Source organism: Camelina sativa, chromosome 17 (assembly GCF_000633955.1).
Source record: "Camelina sativa cultivar DH55 chromosome 17, Cs, whole genome shotgun sequence".
NCBI lineage: Eukaryota > Viridiplantae > Streptophyta > Magnoliopsida > Brassicales > Brassicaceae > Camelina > Camelina sativa.
The window spans coordinates 12,749,998-12,770,580 of record NC_025701.1 but is presented as its reverse complement, the minus strand read 5'-3'; the positions used below and the strand labels follow the sequence as shown (position 1 = coordinate 12,770,580).

The window sequence follows — 20,583 nt, the reverse complement described above, 5'->3', positions numbered from 1 at the left end:
CTCATCGACAGTTCCTGCAACATTCCTTCAATATCTTCGAAGCAATATGATCCAGATGAGCCTTCTTCAAAGTCAAACCCGTTGCAAGAACAATGCTCCTCTTTGACGTCCTCCATTGTTGGTTGCAAGGTTTTCTGAGATCTTCTCTTCACAAACTTCTTCATCTTCTTGGCAAGCTTACATGGGATCTTGAAGAAGACGAAGACACTGACTTGTAAGACAAGGCACTGGCAGCAGCATGACAGGACAACACAGTCTGCTGCAAATGCACCACAATCTTCTTCCATCACTCTGATATGCACAAAAACTACAAGGTTACAGAGATGATATAGATATACAGAAATATTATAGAAATCACATGGGGTTTGAGACATATTTACCGGCATATTTAGGAATCTTGGACGTCAAAAGAACTGTAGCTGATTAAGTTCTTGTTCCCTTTGAGACTATTCCCCAACATGAATGTAGTTCGGGAAAAGGGTGAACTGGTCTTTTCTCATATTATATTTGGCAAATTGATTCATTTGACCATATGTATCATGTGAGGGACAGTGACACACGTTATGAAGAGTTTGGTGATAACATAAAGAAGCATGATAATGAGAGGACATGATAACGAGCAGTAACATCAGAGCGGGAAGAAAAAATGAAACAATGTTGTGTCCAACATAACAATTTACTCGTCTCATTTCCATTCTTGTTCATCCACAGATTTGGACCAGAAGAACCTGAGGACCTGAATTTAAGGATTGGAACTTGAAAATTGATATGCTTTGAGATATGTTTTAAGGCGAAATTACTATGCAATGTGTTCATCCACATGATCCCCCAAACTCCTGGTTTCTTCAATTCTTTAGATCAAGGATGAAACAGATGATCCAAATCTGAAGTTAATCAAGATCTCTTTCTCGGAAAAATCATTATGCAATGTGTTTTGTTGCTGATATTTACACGTTTTCATCTTTGCTTATATTACTACTACGAGTGAAAGAATCTGTACTGTAATTTTGGCTGCCAAAAGCCATTCTCCTAAATAATCTAATCTCTGCAGACTGCTGAGCTGAGTTGATGATTTCGCTTTCCCCTAGTCTCATCCCATTGGTGAGGTCTTCCTCAGCTAGACTGTCGAAAGCTCTAACAATCTGTAAGAATTTTCAATTAAGAGCTTGTTATGTGAGATTATATTTGGTGGAATGAAGAAGAAATTAATATGATTTTTTTGAGAAAATGTCAGTACTTGACTCATTCGAGGTCTCTTTGCAGCTGAATGGCGAATACAGGCTGCAGCTGCTTCAACCATTCTAAACATTTCCACACCAACATAGTTTTTAGCCAGCTTGGGATCTGCTAGAGCTGCAAACTCTTCGGTTTCAATGGCATGATTAAGCAAAGGACGAGCCTGAAACATCAAATGCAAACATTGGATTGAAGAAACAGTTCTATTCTCAAACAGTTAAAATTGCTTATTTATGCCATACCCATTCAACAAGGCTCTCATCTCCCAGAGGCTGGGATGTATCCACGGGCTTACGTCCAGTGATCAACTCTAGTAGAACAACCCCAAAGGAGAACACATCTGATTTCTCAGTTAATTTGCCACTTGATGCATATTCAGGAGCCATGTATCTGAAACATTATACAGATACTTTAGTAGATGCAGGATGTGCAACATATACAGAAAGACTGTTTTGCTCCTGAGAACCACCACCTACCCGAATGTTCCCATAACTCGAGTTGTAATATGTGTGTTACAATCAAGAGCTAGCTTTGCAAGGCCAAAATCACAAACCTAGAGAATGAGAGATTAAACACTGTTAAAACCCATGATCTTAATTATCAGCAGCTTTGTAGTTCAGAAGAGTAGGTGGATGTATACCAGGGCGTGAAAGTTATCCTCTAAAAGAATGTTGGATGATTTGATGTCCCTATGGATGATACGAGGATGACCTATCAAAGTTTACCATCAAATATATTAGTACCCAAGAACCATAAAATAGCATCAGGACCTTTTTCCCACAAATTATGGAAGAGTCACAGCAACCTACAATCTTCATGGAGATAAGCTAGTCCACGAGCCGCACCAGCAGCAATTTTAACACGTGTTGCCCAGTCTAGACCCGGAGTCCCTGCGGCTAAAGACCATAGCAAGACAGTATAAGACAGCAATTTTAACACGGGCAGTGTTAATGATGATATGTCCTGAAATCTCGCTTACCATGAAGATGGAAGTAAAGGTTGTTGTTAGAGACATAATCATAAATAAGCAATCTCCGGCTCTCAGAAATGCAGTATCCAACCATAGAAAGCAAATTCCGGTGATGTACTCTGCTTATGGTCTCAACCTCGGCTTTGAACTCTCGGTCACCCTGGCCTCCACCTATTTTTAGCTGTTTAACAGCAACCACTCTTTCATCTGGCAAGACTCCTTTATACACACGACCAAATCCACCTTCACCCAATAGATTTTCATCTGAGAATCCATTCGTTGCTATGACAAGTTCTTCATATGAGAACAGTTCCCTCGATTGACCAAAACCACCAGGTTCTGACTGTGAAAAATATGTTCGATTGCTAGAACGATTTCCCATTAGAGGTGCGGATGACTGTGTCTTCATAAGCACTGAATCTGGATAACAAAAAGGTGGAGAAATACTGATAATCAAATATACATAGCAATAACTATAACTATGAACTCTTGACACAAACTATCTTAATCTCTAAAGAACCATGAACTTTTGGTTTAAAGTAAACTGTATTATCTAAGATTCCAACCATCAATACATACAAGAAGACTTCTTTGTGCCATGCTTGCTAAGCCACTGTAAGGATGACAAAGACTAACACTTCCTAATAAAATAGATTAACCTGTAAATTTTACCTGATCTTGGGGAGGAATCCACAGGCGTTGGCATAACATAGCCACCACCAATGGTTGAGGGCCTCCTTTTACGTCTCTTCAAGCAGCAAACAACAAGTCCAATAAGACAAAGCAACAAGAGGGCCACTCCAATACTTGCACCCACGACAACCGCTGTACCATTACCAGAACTGCTGCTGGAATTATCTGTCAAAGGAGTAGGGTTGTTTGGAGATGGGTTATCAAAACCTGGCACAGACTTTTGAGGACGCGAAGGCGGGGATACAACTGAGGGTGGTGGTGAGGGTAATGACTTGGGAGATGGGGTAATTTCCTTTGGTGGAGGAGGAGGAGATGAAGGAGCAGGACGTTTGGATTCCGGTGGAGGAGGTTTCTCAGGACGTTGAGGATCCCGTGGAGGAGGAGGACGTTCTGGATATCGTGGAGGAGGAAGTGATGGCGGAGGTGGAGATGAATGTGATGGTGGGACTAATGTAGGTGGAGGAGGTGAATATCTTGGTAAGCCTGGTGGCGGAGCTGATGGTATCGAGGGTGGTGAGGGTAACGGAGTGGGTAAAATGACAGGCTGATCAGCTGGAGGGGGAGAGCTCTTAGGTGGTGATACGATTATTGGCGGGTCGGGTGATGTAGGAGCAGGAGGAGGAGCTACAATTGGTGGAGGTAGTGAGGGAGAAGGTTCTGGTGGTGGGGATGACACTGGGGTCACCGGAGCCGGAGGAGGAGGAGGAGATTGAGCTGGAGTGATTAGGATCTCCGGTGAATTGCCATTAATGGGTTCTCTACTTGGGGAAGTAGCATCATCACCGGGAGACGACGGCTGCGGTGGAGGTGAGGCCATTGGAAGAGGCGGGGACAATGTCGGAGGCGACGCCAATGGTGGAGTAGGCGGTGATAATGGTGTAGGTGACACCAATGGTGGAGGTGACACTACTACTGGTGGAGTAGGCGGTGAGACCTCTTCCGTAGGAGCCTGTACCGGTGGTGTTGCCATCTAAACCAGAAGACCAAATTCTAACATTTTCATCACCACTCTACTCTACTCTTTGGTCAATCAAACCCTGAAAATTTCATGAAAATCAAACAAATCAACTAAAATTCCCAGACTTTTGAGAATACTACTGACAGTGTAACCTTAAAGGACCAAACTTGACCAAACTAAAATCACACAGCACCACCCAACACTGTTGCTAATCTTAAGACTGAACCCTATAGTTCTGACACAGGCTTTCAATACAAAACAGAGACCCGAGAAAAGGATGTTGTTATAAGATAACCAGGTCCAGATCGTGAAGCCAAAACCCAAAATACAAAATTACAGATGAACCAAAGATTACCTGATTAGATGACAAATGCAAACAACTGAGGATCTATGTAAAAGCTTCTTCCTTTAAACACCACAATTTCGCAAGAACAAGAAAAATCTCGGCTTCTCAAAACCCAACTGTAGTAGTAGTGTTAGCCATTAAAAAGCCAAGTAAGCAACTTCTCTCTCTGAGTCTCTCTTTCACCTCAGCTTAAGCAAAATTGGGTACATGAAGATGAAGGTTTAAACTTTGTCAAGCCTCTCTCTCTGTGGAGGGGGAAGAAGAAGAAGAAACAAAAAAAACAAAAAAAGTTGGGTGATGGATGATGAATCAAAAGACAAAAATATTGTGCGCATCAATCAAACAAAGCGGTAGGAAAATAAGAAAAATCGTTTTAGGAAGTTAAAGACAAAAAAAAAAAAAAAATTGCATTGATATTTTTGTTGCTATGGATGATCATCATCCATCGTAAAGGAAACAATGCTTTACTGCAACGTCAAATCAATGGTCAAAATAAATTATTATTACCTTTTTCTTTTTCTTACTTATTTATGCTTAATAAATCACACCTTCGATATTGGCGATTTCGATATGCAAACCATTTTCAATTTGTATGTTGTTAACTTATGATTTTGTCGAACAAAAAAAAAAACAAATGTTAACTATGATTAAAAGAAATCTTTACCAAACTACAAATATATTTTTTTTTAATAGACGAAAATCGTAAAAAGATTTAACATTGGATATTTTAAAATACACAAGTAAAACTTTCAACCATTAACGAGTGAGATTATATATTTATTTGTCTAGTAGACTTACTAGTACAATAAATTCTTCACTCAAGCTTGCTATATTTGCATTTATAATTTTATATAGACTTACCATAGCCAGCATATGCGAATACATAATTATTTAATACATTGACATAAAAGAACAAAAAAGGTTTGTAATGCAATTGAGAGCGATAAAGAAGTATCCCTTTGTGGTATGGGGTTGTAAATAATTCACAATTTGGAATATCTAGTTCTAGTACACATAACATATGGTACCATTGGTTCAGAAGTTTTCATGTATATTAGAAAATGAATAGTTCTCACACTCGTTGTTGGTGGATATTAAAATTTGTGAAAGTGACATTTTCAACTTTTGGGACCATTCTCCACATCACTACATACCGATTAAAAACAAAACAAATAAAAAAGAGGAAGAAACACACAGCAGTGGCAATGTGGGAACGCAATTTAATTATACAGTATTGACTTTTTATGTTCTTTGTTTCTCATTTGCTTTTTGTAATTTATTTTTGTCACATGACATGTCATGCTCCATCTTCATAAACTTGGGAGCTAATGGAGGAGATCTTGCTTGATAAAAAATTGTGTCGGCTGATTAAATTACATATCTTGTTATATGCTCTTCATCTTAACTTTGTATACAAACCAGTGGAAATGCACGCCTTCTTCTTCTCCACAATCATTGCAGAAGAAGAAGATGAGAGGAAGGAGAGAATATAACACACGTGACAACATTTGGTTACATCTTTGTAGATTCTGTAGCTGTTGACTCACTTTCATTACAACATACTAACAGTGACAATGACAATGCACACGCGTTTAAGTAGGGTCAGACAAGTCCGTACTTATAACAAAGAGCATGCCATATTTGTATTAATTGGGTTTTGAGTTGTGAGTACATCAAAATCAGTTTAGGAAGCTCGAGTCAAGATTTTTAATAAGAAACTTTGATCATTTTTCTCAAAAAAAAAAAAAAGCAAGCATATTCTTCAGTTCGGATTCATGTTTACCAGAATGTCTAAAAGTATGGACCTACTACTTCAACTAGTAACTAAAAGGGAAGGTAAAAAACCAAGACGTGTTCGTTGAACTACAAAATTGAGAAGCTTGTACCTTTTGGTTCAAGAGGAGGAGTCTGCTTAGTTTTCGAGATTCTACTGTTGATCGTTGAGGGAGATCTAAGGTATGATGCAACTGCATTTTACTATCTCTGTCTGTTTGTCAATTGGCTTTTCCTCCTAGCGTTGATCTCGGCCGCCCAGCTTTTTCCAATTTCGGTTTGAAACTTGCCTGCATTTTAAATTGGAGTATAATATATGATGTATTTGTTGAATCTCAATGATTTGACTTCACGTTTAAAACTGTAAAGCGAAAAGAGCGTAAAGAGATGGGTTTCTTTACCTGCTGTCGATATGAAAAACTCGTCGAGCACTTTCCCATGTTCTGCCATGATGATCAAACGTCAAGTAAGATTCTTGGGATGGGAGAGGAACAACAAGCACAAAGATTAAGATTGAGACTTACCAGCTTCATATTCTAGCGCCTGGAGAATCATTTCAACCTATCCACAATAGAGACAAGAGTCAGTGTTATGTAAGTTGTGACTATCAACAACCAACAGAAGTTAAAGGCATCGATGGTTGCAAACTCAAAGTCAAAACCCATAGTTACCTTATCAAAGTCTTTGACAAGATTTGCTTCTAAAGAAGCATTGTTCTCATACTCCAGCCAAAGTTCTGTGATCTCCTCCGCTGCACAATGACATTAGGACTTATGAATTAGTGTTTTCCGAAATCCAAAAAATTAAAAGATGACAGTAGCAGAGGCTAATATACCTCTGAGGCCTCCACCCAGAACCTCGCACATCTCTTTTAAAGCTGCTTTCTCTCTCCTACTCTTTTCTTCCTTAGGCACACCATCAGATGGTGTAATATCTCCAACAATAGCTGTTCAAAAGCTAAGTGGTGAGCCTTTAACACTTTGTAGGATTTAAGATGCAGAAAAAGAGTATAAAATAAATTGAGAGAAAGAAACCAAAGTAATCAGCTCTCAACATAAGTTCAGTAATCAGCTCCCAAATCGAGAGAAAGAAACCAAAGCTCAGCTCCCAAATTAAAATTTCATAAACGAATCCAATTGCATCTGTGTTACACATCCTACCCTACTCAGTGGTTTAAATCTATACAAGTTTGTATCCTTCAAACCATACAATATTTTTTGGACGAAACTTAACTAAACAAGGAGAAGGGATCAGGTTATATAGTGAATTTAGGTAATAAAGTGTATTTACCTTCAGCGATGTCATGCACTATTGCCATTTTTATACACCTGTTTAAATGCCAAGAAAAAGAAGGAAGACGGAGAAAGATCCAATAAGTTATAGCCAGAAAACAGAGGAACTTGTTATTGGATAGTTTGACAACCAGTGCCAAATCAACACTTAAAAAAATCAAATAATAACGCATGGTCTTCCTATCTTATCCTTCATTCAAATTTCTGAACGAGTATGATACGAATGACATACACTTACAAGCATACCTAACTCTTGCCGCATGATTATCAAGTTAAGCTTTTGTAGTTCTGACTTCGATTATCTGACAATACTATCCGCTCATATAATTCATTTAAGTTCATTTTCACTACATTCTGAGTTCCACGAATATGCCATTTCTCTAGAAGCTAAAGTCCACTTTACTAAACTAACTAGTCTACCAAAATCTTTCTCGGTTTCTCCTTAGATACTTGCATACTATAGAAAGAAACAATCACTTTTAGAAGAGAAGTGTACATATCTTTAATAACGAATCATATGTATATTTCCAAAGTGCATTGCATGCACAATTTACAGTAGCCTTATTACTCTATCATCTAAATAAACTCAAAACAGTCGAGGCAAAGACTAACCTTTCTCTGTCAAGTCCAGTAAGATCACCAGCTATCAATGCCATTATAGCCATACGGTACATATGATCAGCAATTGATTCAGGTCCATTTATCCCCTGATTAATCCACCCTTTTCTCTTTGTTGTCTACACCCAAAAATTGAAAGCCACTCTCAACGTATTATTTACTCTAACACATTGCTATGATTTCGGAATCGGTAATGATCTATATGGGTTCAAACACATACCTTGAGCCGATGACACAAGGTTAGGAAATCGATCGAAGACGAAATAGAAGATGCAGCGGAAGAGACATGATTCATGGACTCCACAGAGCTACCAATCCCGTCGGAAACAGGTTTTTGGCACCGGACCGCGACGATCGTCGAGCTCGGAGTGGGATTTCGGAGGAAGAGGAAGTTCCTAGAGGGAAACTGAAGCGAGGCGAGTGTCGATCGGTGGTGAAAAGGCCGGTTCAGCGGCGGTGCGAAGCGTGTAGCTGGACTAGTCACCGCCATTGATGGATCGATTCTATGAAATTTTTTAGAATTGGTTTTTTTTTTGCTTCTCCTTTTGAGAGAGAGCACGAGGAAGAGCTGGTTGTTCTGTGTCGGGTCGGGTTTATCTTACCGGAGCCCAATTACTCCCACGGGCTTAAAAATTTATGGACAATTGTCACAATTCTTCAATAAATTAGTTTAATTATTAGCAAATTAATTTCAGGAGTTAGGGTTAAATAATGATTTGAATTTAAAAGGTTACGATTTTAATTTTTTTTTTCTTGGTTGAAGGTTTAGAATTTCGAATGTTAAATTATCTCATTACTTCTATAATAACTAGGGCTGGCTGCTTTTGTCAACTAATATCAGTGGTGGTTTCATGACACGGAGATTGTGGTCTTGAATGTCCGAGCCATTGTGCTTCTTGCATTATATTTCTAACATAATTAGTTATTTCAACGTCCATGATTAGTCTTATTTTTCTGCGAAAGTCATAAGTTATGATTGGACGCTTAAGATTAAATTAAATCTCATAGTAACTAATTACTACGGCTCACTAAACGTAATTACTGTTTTGACTTTCCTTTAAATCTCAAATTTAAATTTAAACATGATTGTAATGGCATGTACATGTATTTGTTTGTTTTTAAAGTTGTTATTATAAGTGTACTTCCGAAGTAATTTCATTTCATTTTGTTATATAGTCGATCCTCACATGCCACCAAGCTGCTGCTTAGACGTTTTCATTACGTCCTACAGACTTGTAACTGCTAGATATGGAAATATATTCAAAATATTGTAGTAATTGAAAAAAGAACTGTACGAAACTGATACTATCACCTAATTTATATGATATTTGAGTAACTTTTCCTATTATTTTATCAATGTAAAATATTCAACTGCTTCCAAAATGGTATAATTCTGCTTTTTCACTCTCTTTACATTTTATTTTTGTTATAAAAAAAAATTGTGCTTATAAAATATTACATAGTTGGTTTCTTTATTGTAATATAACTATAGTATATAATTATAGTTTTCTTATTTGACTTAGACTGTTTATATTAGTAATGTATACAACTTTTATTTAAGGGAACAAAATTAAATTATTCTGTAATTTATTAAAGATATAAATTATTAATTTGTGGCTGACTCGTAATAATACATGCTTTTTTAGCAATATAAAATTATTTCCGAGTAAATATTAACTTCAATAATTTGTGTATCAATCATACTTGTAAATTTAATCTAAAAGCTAATAATAAAATTGTGCTTAATTTATAATCTAAAAGGCAAATTTTATAACTAATGAATCTAGCTACAGCACAAAACAAAATTTCAAAATTATCAGATAAATTGCACAACTATAGTATATGTATAATATATATATATATATATATATATATATATATATATATATATATATATTTGCGTTGGGAAAATATAAAAAAAATCAAACACATTTTCATCTTTCAGCGAGCGGAGCCTCTCAATCAATATTCATAATATATGGTTTTGATTAAGATGAAAAGTTCAATGAACAGATCCTCAAAGTGTAAAATTACCAAATGATGAAAGAAAAACGAAAAAAAAGTTACCAATAAAAGATTGATTTCTGGGAGAATTCGAGAACTGAGTACAAAACTGAATATAATTCTAACTAAACATATTTTATATATTTATTTCTGATAAGAAAAAATATTATTTACACAAAATATTAATATATTCTTATAAAATTTAATTTTGTTGAATGCAGAGGATTTACATTACTTTTTATGGAGGTTTTCCATTGTTCCAATTCCTAGCTCGATTGGTAGATCATCCTCAACTGGTGTGTTTATAAAAGAAGCCTCAGGATCTTTATATCTCTCTTGATCAATGAATTAGAGACAAACAGTGATGTACCGTCAGGCTCACATTACCGTAACAAACTCATTCATGGGCTTTTTGTGCGCTTGTTACGTATGTCGGTTTTGGTTTTGATTTGATCTTTCGATTTGCATTTGATAAGTTTGAAATCTTGTTAGTTGGACTCCAACTGTTGGAGTTCTTTTATTTTATTCTAGAATAATATTCATGGATTATTTATAGGAGTCGTCTTTCATCGTTGTATACATCTTTGTTTTGAAGAAAAATCCAATAAAGCCCGAAAAAGAGGCAATCTAGATTGCCCAAAAAGCTTTGCATTGCTTAGCACTGAGAGAGAGTACTCTCACTCTTATCTCTTAGCTTCCGCTACTCTACCAGATGGTATCAGATTCAGAACGTTCTCGGACGTATCGACTGTCTTGACCCATGGCTCCTAACCCTAAATCAGTGAAACCCGATGAAGATAGGAACCCCCAATGCCTAAACTAGCAACCAATGTGGCGTTCAATTGGTAGCGTTTCAAAGCACGTTGCTTACGATGCAAGAAAGCTTACAAGCAACAATCCAAACCTCTTTCCTGGAACTAGGTAACACGCTGGTTAATCGACTCGCACCACAAAACCAGCCACTCTGTGGCACAGGAGAATTAGCTTATCCGTGACCTCGCGAACCCCCTGACCGTGAAGGGCACCTTGGTAGAGACAATCAACTTGGCCGCTATCAAATCAAGATCGAGATTCCAGAATTTCATGGTGGTGTTAAGGGTGACGCGCTCCTTGATTGGCTTGTGCCAGTTGAAGAAGTCTTGAAATTCAAGCGTGTTCCACCGGAGAGATGTGTCGCGCTGGTAGCAGTGCGTTTTCAAGGACATGCAGCGTCATTGTGGAAACAGGTTAAAGCAACCCGCGTTCGTAATAATAAGGCGTCAATACAAACTTGGGACAAGCTTAAGAAACATCTCCGTAAGACCTTCCTTCCCAGTGGGCCAAAACATACAGACGACATATATATAGCCAGAACTTTCGTAAATAAATTTAGTAATTTACCATGCACTAAATAAATTTGGCATTTTTCACTCATTATCGTCACTACAACTCGTCATAATTTGTTTTTGCTAATGACTTCTTCCTTAAAAAAAAAAAAAAAACTTCAGCACACTTCTATAAAGGGCTGGCAACTAAATTCATTATATAACAGACCTCCACCTCCTAACACAACGTATATACACATCAACTACAATCATTTTTCCTAATCTAAATGCCACATTGTTTACGATCTAATAGTAACGTCAATAGCTTGTCAAAACAACACTGGAATGTAATGGAAAAAATTGGTGACTTAGAGAATTGGAAACCTAAGAGTTACATTCTCAACAAAATAGCAGACTTAACAATTGGCACGAGATATATGTCGGTTTTAAATTCAGGAAATATACTAACCAACATGTTGCGATGCAAGCTCAAAGGAGTCCAGAGCGAAGATCGATGCTTTTTAAGCTATTGATTAAGAAAATTAGCCTTTGTAAGCCCAGCGATCAGAATACTAACAGAACAGTTGTAAGAATGGCAACAGTAGCGGTGGCGAGAGGAACGTACAGTGTAATCAACTTGAAACAGAATTGCAATCTATTAGCAAACTGTATTTCAGCCCATTATAAAGAGAAAAATCATTTCAGACAGAGCTTCCTAGAATTATATATGGAAAAAAGAAAACTTCTCATAAAAAATCTAACATGGCCATCATCATGTAATAATATTTAAAAGATTACGCCCCTTTGTGCTATATTGATCTCACGTCCTTTGTTCCCCAACTGCTAAGAAGAAGCATAACTTTTATCATACCTTACCTTAACTTCAAGAAATTAAATGTAAGTGCTATAATCATGAGTAAATTATCTAACCGACAACATAAAGACAAACAGAGCACTTCGAAGAACCAAAAAAAGATAACAAAAATCCTAACTTTTCGTTTATCTATAATCTATATATGAGAACGAAACGGAGTGATGAGAACGAATCGCTGCGAAGGTTTGCAACCAATATAGTTATATCTTTTCTTCATTTTTCTTTAGAATCACCATAATGCGTATGCTGAAATTGCTATACATAGTTAGATTTGTACTCAAGAACCGGTTATGCAATGTTTCTAACCCGAGCGCATAATGTTGCTCTTTCCGTTTATTGATTTTCATAGGATCAGGGGACTAAAAGTCTTTCTGGGTCCGCCCCTAAAACGTGTTAGATGAAACATTGTCAAACACACTCTTCCACGTTATGCAACTCTATAAGCACATCCGTAAGGAGTTATCAACTCCAAGTTGTGGTTTATAGAGATTGCATATTTATAGTGCAACTAGGTCAAACATATTTCTTACTGTAGATATCAGAGTTTAGTATTTGTTTCATTAATGGATGTTTTGGGGCTTGCGAGTGAATGCGCAATTCTACGTTATTTCTGAGGGTTTACCTTGGAATTGAACATGAAAGTGGAGGATTTACTTTCTTTAAAATTCCAATTGATATTTTTTGATATTTTGTGTAAAACGACACTTTTACAGAGGGATGCTACCACTTCTTTACTCCCCAAGAATCAATCAACTGACAAAAAAAACAACACTCAAGACATGAATTGTGAGTTATGACGCCAAGCCTAGCGATTCAGTGCCATATGGATCACGTTTCTTTGCTCATTTGTTAAGCCCTACAGATAATTTGAAAACAAGCCAAGTGGTTCATATTAAGTTTGAAGATATTGATAGGTTATATATAGAGGATGGTAACCAAACCTGGCAAAGATTATCAAACAGAGTCCGGTCTTCGCTTGAAAACTTCAACAAAAAATCAGCCACGTAACTTGCCAGATTAATCTGTTTGTTGCAGAGATAAAGAGACTTGGTTAAACAGATCACGAGTTGGAGAATTAGGAGCAGTTACAATACGTATGTAGAACACAAGGGGTCACCTCATTAAGGGGGTCGGTACCAAGTAGGTGGTCATCAACCTCATCGTCTTGGTTCTGTCAAATTAAAGATTAACACTGATGAGATAAGGATCAATAATATAGCCATGTAGGTACAAGAGAAAACAAAAAAAGGACCTCGAAACGAGCCATTGCTTCGAGTTGGTCAAATGTGGGTTTGCTGAATTGGGAGGCACCAGCTGAACGTAGCAAGTCTTTCTCAGCTTTAGCATCTCCCCCATGGACTTCTTCCCATTCGCTATCCTGATACTCCGAAGAAAAGAATTAGCATCTCAAGTTCCTTTCAATTTGAAGACGGGAAAGGAATTAAAGAAGTTCAATGAAGCATAATCACCTCATCTTCACTATTCAAAACTTGCTCTTGAATTTCAATCAATGTATCAGCTAGTAAAGCCAGTATCTGCAGAGACAAAGAATGTAAAATTTCTGAAAGCATACACCAGAATGATGAAAAAAGAAAGGAGGATATGACCAATTCAAGATAGAACTGTATAAACCCAACGAATATGTATTCCGACTCGCAGCTTGTACATTGAGAACATTTAGACTAAGGAATCAAACAAAAGAGAACATTTAGACTAAGGAATCAAACAAAAGCATACCTTCATGGGTAGAGGGATAATGGTCCATTGATCAGGAGCTAATCTAGATTTTGAGCGAGTGGTTATCCCACCATTGGACTATACGAGAAATTGACTCAAGTTTCTGTAAGGCTGAGAGTAAACTGAGATTTAAGAAAAATAACAGATAGGTGCAGCATAAGACCTGAAATGGACTGCCTGGGACATTGACCTTTGCGAATTCAGAATGTCTAGTGGACAGTAGCAAGGCCAGAGCTGAAGTTGTGACTTTGATTTGATATGCGGATTGTATCTCCCCTGAAAATAGATGCTTAAACCAACAATAAGTTGAAATAGCCAGAAAACCCCTTATCATACAACTAAACAACATGGATAGAGATGCTTGCCTTGTTGTTTAGTCCATTCTGTCATTACATAGGTAAAGGAATTTCCATGGCCATCAGCGGGTATGCTAACAAGCAGATTGATAAATTGATCGACATTCGGAAAGCTCATATGAACCTGCAAAAATCAATGGTTACGGCGCAGGGCAGAGATAAAACTTCCATGAACTTTTGGAACCTTAGCAGCATCTTACAAAGAAGAGAGGAGCCATTAATATGCTAAAACTATCAAACTCAAAGGTGAAGAATACCAGTCTGGCAAAAATCAGTAGCAATGAGCCTCTTAAAGCCGACATTTCAGCAGACTGCAACCGTCTTACAAGAGCAGCAACCAGATCCTGGACATGGGGTGCCATCTCTGATGGAAGATGCAAGATAAGCTGCAGAATGTACTTACCAGCAAAGAGAGATCCAGAACACTCCAGATCAGGGTTAAGAAGCCTGCACCAACATTAAGAAATCGATTTTGCAAGATGTAGACTTAAAAAAATACCAATTTGAAAACATTGAGGAACAAACAAACCAAGGTTCTCAAAACACTTTATCAAATGACTCCAAAAAAATGTAGATATACCACAATACTATTCAGAAGGCTACTCAAAAAAACAGATCCTTTTCAGGTGAACAGACTAGATTTTTCATGGTGAATAGATTTACCCATGTATACACAAAAATCAACTGATATTTTCCTCACATGCGCAAGTGTTGGCAACATATTAACTAAATGCAAAAATAAAACACGAAATAGTAGGCCTTCAGCTTTTGGTAGACGTGAAATAAACCAAACAAAAAGGCAAGTGAAGAGCTGTACCTAGAAGTTGCATCAAGCAAACTTCTCATGGTAAAAGCGGGATCACCACTCCAAGTGAGCAACTCCTGTCTTCCACTAGATATAAAAGCTGCCAGACATTCTGTCGCGTTCTGACCAATTAAAGGCTAGTGATAAGTGACTCTTTGTCGATAGATAATGATGAAACAAATTAGTCACCGAGAATTTTAGCACCTGTAGTTCACTATGATCCTCACTGTGGAGTATGATACGAATGACAGCATCAAAGCAAAAGTCATACGCACTTTTCACTATATCACTTGGGGCACCCTATATATGACTAGAAAAATAGTCAGCAAAACACGAGAAATACTGTCTATTTAGCCCAAAAAATTATCCAGCTAGTATAACTTGCCTTAAGAAGCATAGTTAAAAGATCCAAAGATCCACTCGCTAGTCCTTCAGGCTGCTGATGTGGCTGATTATCACGATAGATATATCAATAAAAGGAAACCAGGGAAGAAGAGGAAAAAAAAAAGGTCTGAATTCACGGTTCCGCACAGCACCTTATTTAAAATTGGTCCAATGAATGGTAAAATTCTTGATGTCAGTGGATGAAGGCAGCCAGGTGAATTCTTTATTGCCTGCGTGACAGCCATAGGAAAGACATTAGCCAGACACAATAATTTTCTTGTTCATTTTAGAATGATATAAGAAGGAGAGATTAGCATAAACAAACTACGCAAATTGCATTTCTAACAACAAAATGAACAATAACCGTAATCATTTTTATTTACCTCCAGGACGTCAATTACATCGATACTCATAAAGGGATCTGAAACATGGGCCACCCACAAATTAAGAATCACTGGAGAGATAATAGACTCTATTGAACCTGATGCTTCATGGCCTAGCAAATGATAAAGAAAATAAAATATAGTTGGGAACTATTACACAACTAGATTCCAAAAGTTTTCTGCAAGTAGTAAAAATATGTTTATTTACCAGCTTTAATTGCTTGTTGAAGAGTTTCAAGTACCAAAACCAAAGTTTCATCTGAAGCCTACATAAAAGAATAAAACATCTCTGGTGACAAGAAAGAATATAGACACACGCGCTATGCTGAAAGGTTGTCAGTAGAAAATGTACCTGATGGAGAAGATCAGTGAGAGATGAGAATAAATTCATGATCTGAGGCAGAATAACTGAACGGTTCATATCGGGTAGGAGCTGCAAAAGTGCCCGACATGCGCCTACTTTTACAGGTGGTGGCCTGTTTGTAATAGTATCTAACTTTAATCTCTGACGATAAAGATACTAACAGCAGAAGGGTAGAAAACATACACGTCCATGTTTATTGCTCTAACAGAAGCATCGAGGAAGTTCTCAAGAATTCCAGGGTTGATCTGAATAACGTGATAAAAAAATCAATTCATATCCTCCAGATTTTAGTTGTTAAGGGAAAAAAGAAAATAAAAAATTACCACAGAAGAGAACTTAGCCACAGCTGTAAATATGCGGGAATAAAGGAAAGGACATTCATGATACCCTGTCAAATAAAGGCTCCAGTTATGTACAACAATTTGAATACCAAATGAGAAGTAATGTTAGAGCAGTAGATCTTACGATACCTACCAATTCCAGTATCTTCCATAATCATTTGCTCAACAAATTTCGCAAAATTGGCAGGGTCAGTTCTCAAGTCCTGACAAGATTATTATATTAAGGACAACATATTTTCAGTACAAGTAAATTTTTCGTTTTAAAATTACCATGGAAAACACAAACCTCAGCCTCAACAAGTTGATCAGCAAGAGAAGCCAAAGTAAAGAGAGCAGCTTCTTTTATCTAACAATGGGAAAATATGAAAGTAAACTGTAAAGTTAAAAATAAAATTGGTGACAATGTTAAAATTCCAGAGAAATAATGGGCTTGTCGAAGCTTTCAAGATTTACAATAACAAACAGAAATTAAGTGCACTTACTCTCCACCAGGCCGGAGAACCAGCTGCCTTTTCACCTTGAGACTCTTGGAATCGTTTTCCGGTAGCATCTATAACAGCATTGATCCCTTCGCTACCAAAAGTATTGATAACTTCCTCCAACAAAAGTATTCCTGTGGTGCAGCAAGTAGTCTTACACTTTCATATATTTTGGATATTGATATATGCATACGACCTCTGAATCTTGTCTCAGACTAATCATAAGCATATGAATTTGACTTAAGAAGAGTGAGAGACATCTTACCTGATATGCGACAACTGTAGCTACCCTCATCTTCATCGGCTACAAACTGATTTACATCCATGGACCAAGTATGTACCTGGAGAGAAGTTACGTATGAGATAAAGAATAAAAGCATGTCTTGTCTCCAATGTTGGATAAACCATATAATAATTAAACTTATGCTAGCAAACAAATAGGAGGCTAGCGCAAAAAACAACAAAAAATTCTGCATGATTTTGTGAGACCTAATATAATGGAAAGGGGCGACACAGCTAGCTAAAAAACATCATACTATATCTTGTATCAGAGCTAGCTAGGGATTCTACAAATCTTGTTGTCGTAAGATTTTAGCAGCTAATTTGCGTACATAAACCATAACATGAAATTACCACATGGCAAACAATATATTGGCACAGCAGAAGTTCTATTGCCCTAACAGTCCGCAATGAAAAGGTTGCAACAGTTTGTGACTTAGTACAGTGAGATACTGTCAAACTATAAAAAATAAACACATGCACTGGAAAGATACTACTTCTAAGGAAACAAGGGATATACAAAGAGTAACAAAAGTTCCAGACCAATGGTAAGAAGGATAAGCCTTCTGGTCATCGTTTATTCGTTGAAATAGCAAGAGATGAGTTTGTTAAACAAAGGAGAAAATCCTATTGCACAACAAAACAACTACTCAGTCAGATATATGTAGACTATCTAGCTTCGTAAAGCTTCCCCAGATAGATTCGAGTTTTAAAGACCAAAATATAACCAATGTATACTATCATGTCTGAGTAGGCAGAAGATGCATGATTCATCCCTACCTGTTGTTCTGTAATCTGCAGGAAACCGATGGTTTGATATACCAACTCTCTGACATTACCGGAAATGATCTGAGATAAAGATATTTCCGTAAGAAACCAATTCCAAAGCAACATACGATCATAATGAAGAGGGAAAAAATTGAAAGGGTCTCAGCCAAACCTTTGCCAGTCTTCTACTGCTAACGATGGTTGACAGAAACTCAAATAGCTGCACAGAAACAAGTCTCGTTTGGCCTCAAACTTATCAAAATACCACAATCTATGAGCCAAATGCCCCAGCTCTAACCATAAGTTTAACTGCGAAATTGAGACCTTGAAGGAAAACAAACCTTGATCACTGAAAATGGTAAGTTACCTGGATGACAAAAGTGTCAAGACTCTTCTCTTCACCATCTGAATCATATCTTCCATCATATGAATCTTCAGCACCTTCAATTGACGATCGAAGATAGACTTGTAGAGATGACTCAAATGTGTGCCACAATGGCCTCATAATAGCTGCACGAATAGTATGTTTCAATAACAATGTTTCAGATGCAGATGTATGAATAAACAAGATACATGGGACACACACACGAGAACATACCCAGCAATTCACTTTCGATGAGAACTGGGAAATTCTGTACAAACTGATTCAAGCACTTCAAAACCTAATGAGAGGAGGCAAAATAAACGCAAAGACAGGGGCCTGTAAACAATTCCGGGAGTTGAATGAGAACAAAAGTAAGACAAGTACAAGAAGGGACGAACCTCCATTCTTAAAGTCCAATCATCAGGATCCTCACGTTGCACAGGATGTTCCAATATAAGTGAAAACTGATTCATCCAAACCTTAAGCACAGGCATCACCAAAGTAGTAGTTTCCGTCTGAATATAACCAAATTATATATGTCAACTGGTAACGGAAGTAGCTGAAGCAAATCACATTCAAGATTTTTGTATAGAAAGAATTATTAAGGAAAAGGTACCTTGTACACACCAGTCATTGCTCCAAGAACAGATATACATGAATAAACAATTGAAAGGGCTTTTCCTCGAATATACTTGTCATAGCTCTACATGTACAAACGAAAAATTAATGATACAAAGGAGTGAGCTCCATAATGGCCTCCGTCACTAATATTTTCACTTAAGAGACTTGACATGCCAAAAACGTGATTCAACATGAGTCTGATCGTATCAATATAAGGATCCAAACCTGAGGAGAGGATACGACTGCATGCAAGCAAGGAAACAACACAGGTACCAGCGTAGGAACCTCTTTGTCATCCAATTCACCAGAGAGAAGAGCCAAACACTTCAAAGCACCATGAACTGTTGGAAAATGAAAATAAGCTCAGCCTCAGGAAACCTCGTACGTATTCTCACGAAAGAGTAGAGAAATTGGGTGTTGGGTGATAAGAAAATAATTTGTCTCTAGAGCCAACAAAACTGAATGCAAATATACCTCCATTAATGTTATTTGGATCGCTAATCAACCTCAAGAGAAAAGGCACTAGCTCAGGCCACTCTTCTGGCCAATCATATGTGGCAATTGAAGATATGTCCATACTAATAGCCGTACAGATTTTCCGATGAGAGTCATCAAGTGAGCCCAACAGTTGTCCTCGAATAAGAGCCTAAATAACATAAGCAAAAGAATCTCCTAAACATATGCAAACTAAGGAAGCAGTAAAAAATCCAAACAAACAATGAAAAAAGAGGATAGTGAGAGTACCTTTTCCTCACTTGAGACAACAGGATATTCAAAAGCCTCCTCGTTCTCTCGCCAATGTTTTTTAATGAACTGCTTTAACAGGACAGCAGCTAGGTAACAACAGTAGGTTAAGAACTTCACAAGCAAAAACAAAAAAAGGGAAACTCTTCATTAGATCAATCAACAAGCTCCAGAGAGATAGTAAGGAATAAACAAATCAATGCTAGGAAAAAGGATATTTGACGCAATCCCACAGAGAGGTCTTTGTTAGCAGCAACCCTGCACAATGCACTGCCAAACCCTACAAGAAGTAAACATCTTATGGGTGAGCTTCTTCTTTTACTCATGACATGAAGAACAAGACCGAGGAGGAGGTTATTATATGCTCACTTAAGAAAAACCCAAACGTTTCAAATAGAGGAGAGAATCTAGAAGAGAAGCAACGAACCTGGTTGAAGAGAAGCCTGATTGAGCGAGGTCTCAGCGAAAGAGCGAACGTTTTGGTTAGGGTCAAGACTAGCTGATAAGCAACCCAGCAGCCATTGTTGATCTTGGTCGACCACCATTTTTCCAATCGCAGATTGGGATTAGAAGTATAAAAGTAAAAAATTGAGCTGTTTGAGAAATTGGATTTTGCTTCTCTGAGTTTTCAAATTCCCGCTTGTCCCTTTGCTGTAGTAGGAGGATGTCGGAGAAACAGTAGAACTGGAGTTTTGGTGTTCCCCTCTTCCTTAGATTTTGATGTCGAAACCTTTATAGAGAGAGAGAGAGAGAGAGAGAGAGAGAGAGGTTGAAGAAGAAAGAAGCAACCAAAATAAAAAGAGAACCAAAGGAAACATTAACCAAACCAGATCAATACCGTCGGTTTATATTGGTACAATTCGGTTTGTGTAATTTCAATCGAACATTTA

The 20,583-nt window shown here is 37.4% G+C and overlaps 3 protein-coding genes across 3 annotated transcripts; all 3 read right to left on the bottom strand.

Moving 5' to 3' along the window:
* On the bottom strand, positions 866–4,608 carry LOC104756929 (proline-rich receptor-like protein kinase PERK10). Its single transcript, XM_010479588.2, has 9 exons — positions 4,213–4,608; positions 2,879–3,936; positions 2,216–2,626; positions 2,046–2,132; positions 1,877–1,947; positions 1,713–1,789; positions 1,479–1,626; positions 1,238–1,399; positions 866–1,142 (listed from the first exon to the last, which is right to left on the bottom strand). Exons 2-9 carry the CDS (start codon positions 3,867–3,869, stop codon positions 948–950), a joined length of 2,142 nt encoding a protein of 713 aa, XP_010477890.1. The 5' UTR covers positions 3,870–3,936; positions 4,213–4,608; the 3' UTR covers positions 866–947.
* On the bottom strand, positions 5,885–8,376 carry LOC104756926 (HD domain-containing protein 2 homolog). The gene is made up of 8 exons (XM_010479587.2): positions 8,107–8,376; positions 7,881–8,005; positions 7,267–7,304; positions 6,812–6,922; positions 6,648–6,727; positions 6,501–6,537; positions 6,378–6,419; positions 5,885–6,266 (listed from the first exon to the last, which is right to left on the bottom strand). The coding sequence occupies exons 1-8, from the start codon at positions 8,374–8,376 to the stop codon at positions 6,181–6,183; spliced, it is 789 nt and encodes a 262-aa protein (XP_010477889.1). The 3' UTR covers positions 5,885–6,180.
* On the bottom strand, positions 12,698–20,452 carry LOC104756925 (importin-9-like). The gene is made up of 33 exons (XM_010479586.2): positions 20,121–20,452; positions 19,912–19,973; positions 19,694–19,786; positions 19,424–19,595; positions 19,175–19,290; positions 18,945–19,031; positions 18,727–18,843; positions 18,563–18,626; positions 18,332–18,474; positions 18,137–18,184; positions 17,977–18,045; positions 17,183–17,258; positions 16,921–17,051; positions 16,725–16,784; positions 16,572–16,641; positions 16,421–16,485; positions 16,281–16,342; positions 16,086–16,209; positions 15,942–15,999; positions 15,734–15,846; positions 15,503–15,580; positions 15,352–15,414; positions 15,171–15,266; positions 14,979–15,088; positions 14,419–14,608; positions 14,171–14,285; positions 13,969–14,081; positions 13,806–13,883; positions 13,538–13,603; positions 13,321–13,446; positions 13,186–13,239; positions 13,010–13,090; positions 12,698–12,924 (listed from the first exon to the last, which is right to left on the bottom strand). The coding sequence occupies exons 1-33, from the start codon at positions 20,236–20,238 to the stop codon at positions 12,874–12,876; spliced, it is 3,069 nt and encodes a 1,022-aa protein (XP_010477888.1). The 5' UTR covers positions 20,239–20,452; the 3' UTR covers positions 12,698–12,873.

What these genes read in the sequence shown, in the direction of transcription:
- LOC104756929 (XM_010479588.2), bottom strand. Translation starts at nt 3,869, where the DNA reads ATGGCAACACCACCGGTACAGGCTCCTACGGAAGAGGTCTCACCGCCT. An exon ending in GGATTCCTCCCCAAGATCAG is followed by an intron (nt 2,627 to 2,878) that starts GTAAAATTTACA and finishes TTTGTTATCCAG; the next exon opens with ATTCAGTGCTTATGAAGACA. An exon ending in CCTTTACTTCCATCTTCATG is followed by an intron (nt 2,133 to 2,215) that starts GTAAGCGAGATT and finishes TATGGTCTTTAG; the next exon opens with CCGCAGGGACTCCGGGTCTA.
- LOC104756926 (XM_010479587.2), bottom strand. Translation starts at nt 8,376, where the DNA reads ATGGCGGTGACTAGTCCAGCTACACGCTTCGCACCGCCGCTGAACCGG. An exon ending in AGTGCATGACATCGCTGAAG is followed by an intron (nt 6,923 to 7,266) that starts GTAAATACACTT and finishes GCTTTTGAACAG; the next exon opens with CTATTGTTGGAGATATTACA. An exon ending in GTTTTTCATATCGACAGCAG is followed by an intron (nt 6,267 to 6,377) that starts GTAAAGAAACCC and finishes TTTAAAATGCAG; the next exon opens with GCAAGTTTCAAACCGAAATT.
- LOC104756925 (XM_010479586.2), bottom strand. Translation starts at nt 20,238, where the DNA reads ATGGTGGTCGACCAAGATCAACAATGGCTGCTGGGTTGCTTATCAGCT. An exon ending in CATCGAAAGTGAATTGCTGG is followed by an intron (nt 18,475 to 18,562) that starts GTATGTTCTCGT and finishes CTATTCGTGCAG; the next exon opens with CTATTATGAGGCCATTGTGG. An exon ending in CTACAGTTGTCGCATATCAG is followed by an intron (nt 17,052 to 17,182) that starts GTAAGATGTCTC and finishes GCTGCACCACAG; the next exon opens with GAATACTTTTGTTGGAGGAA.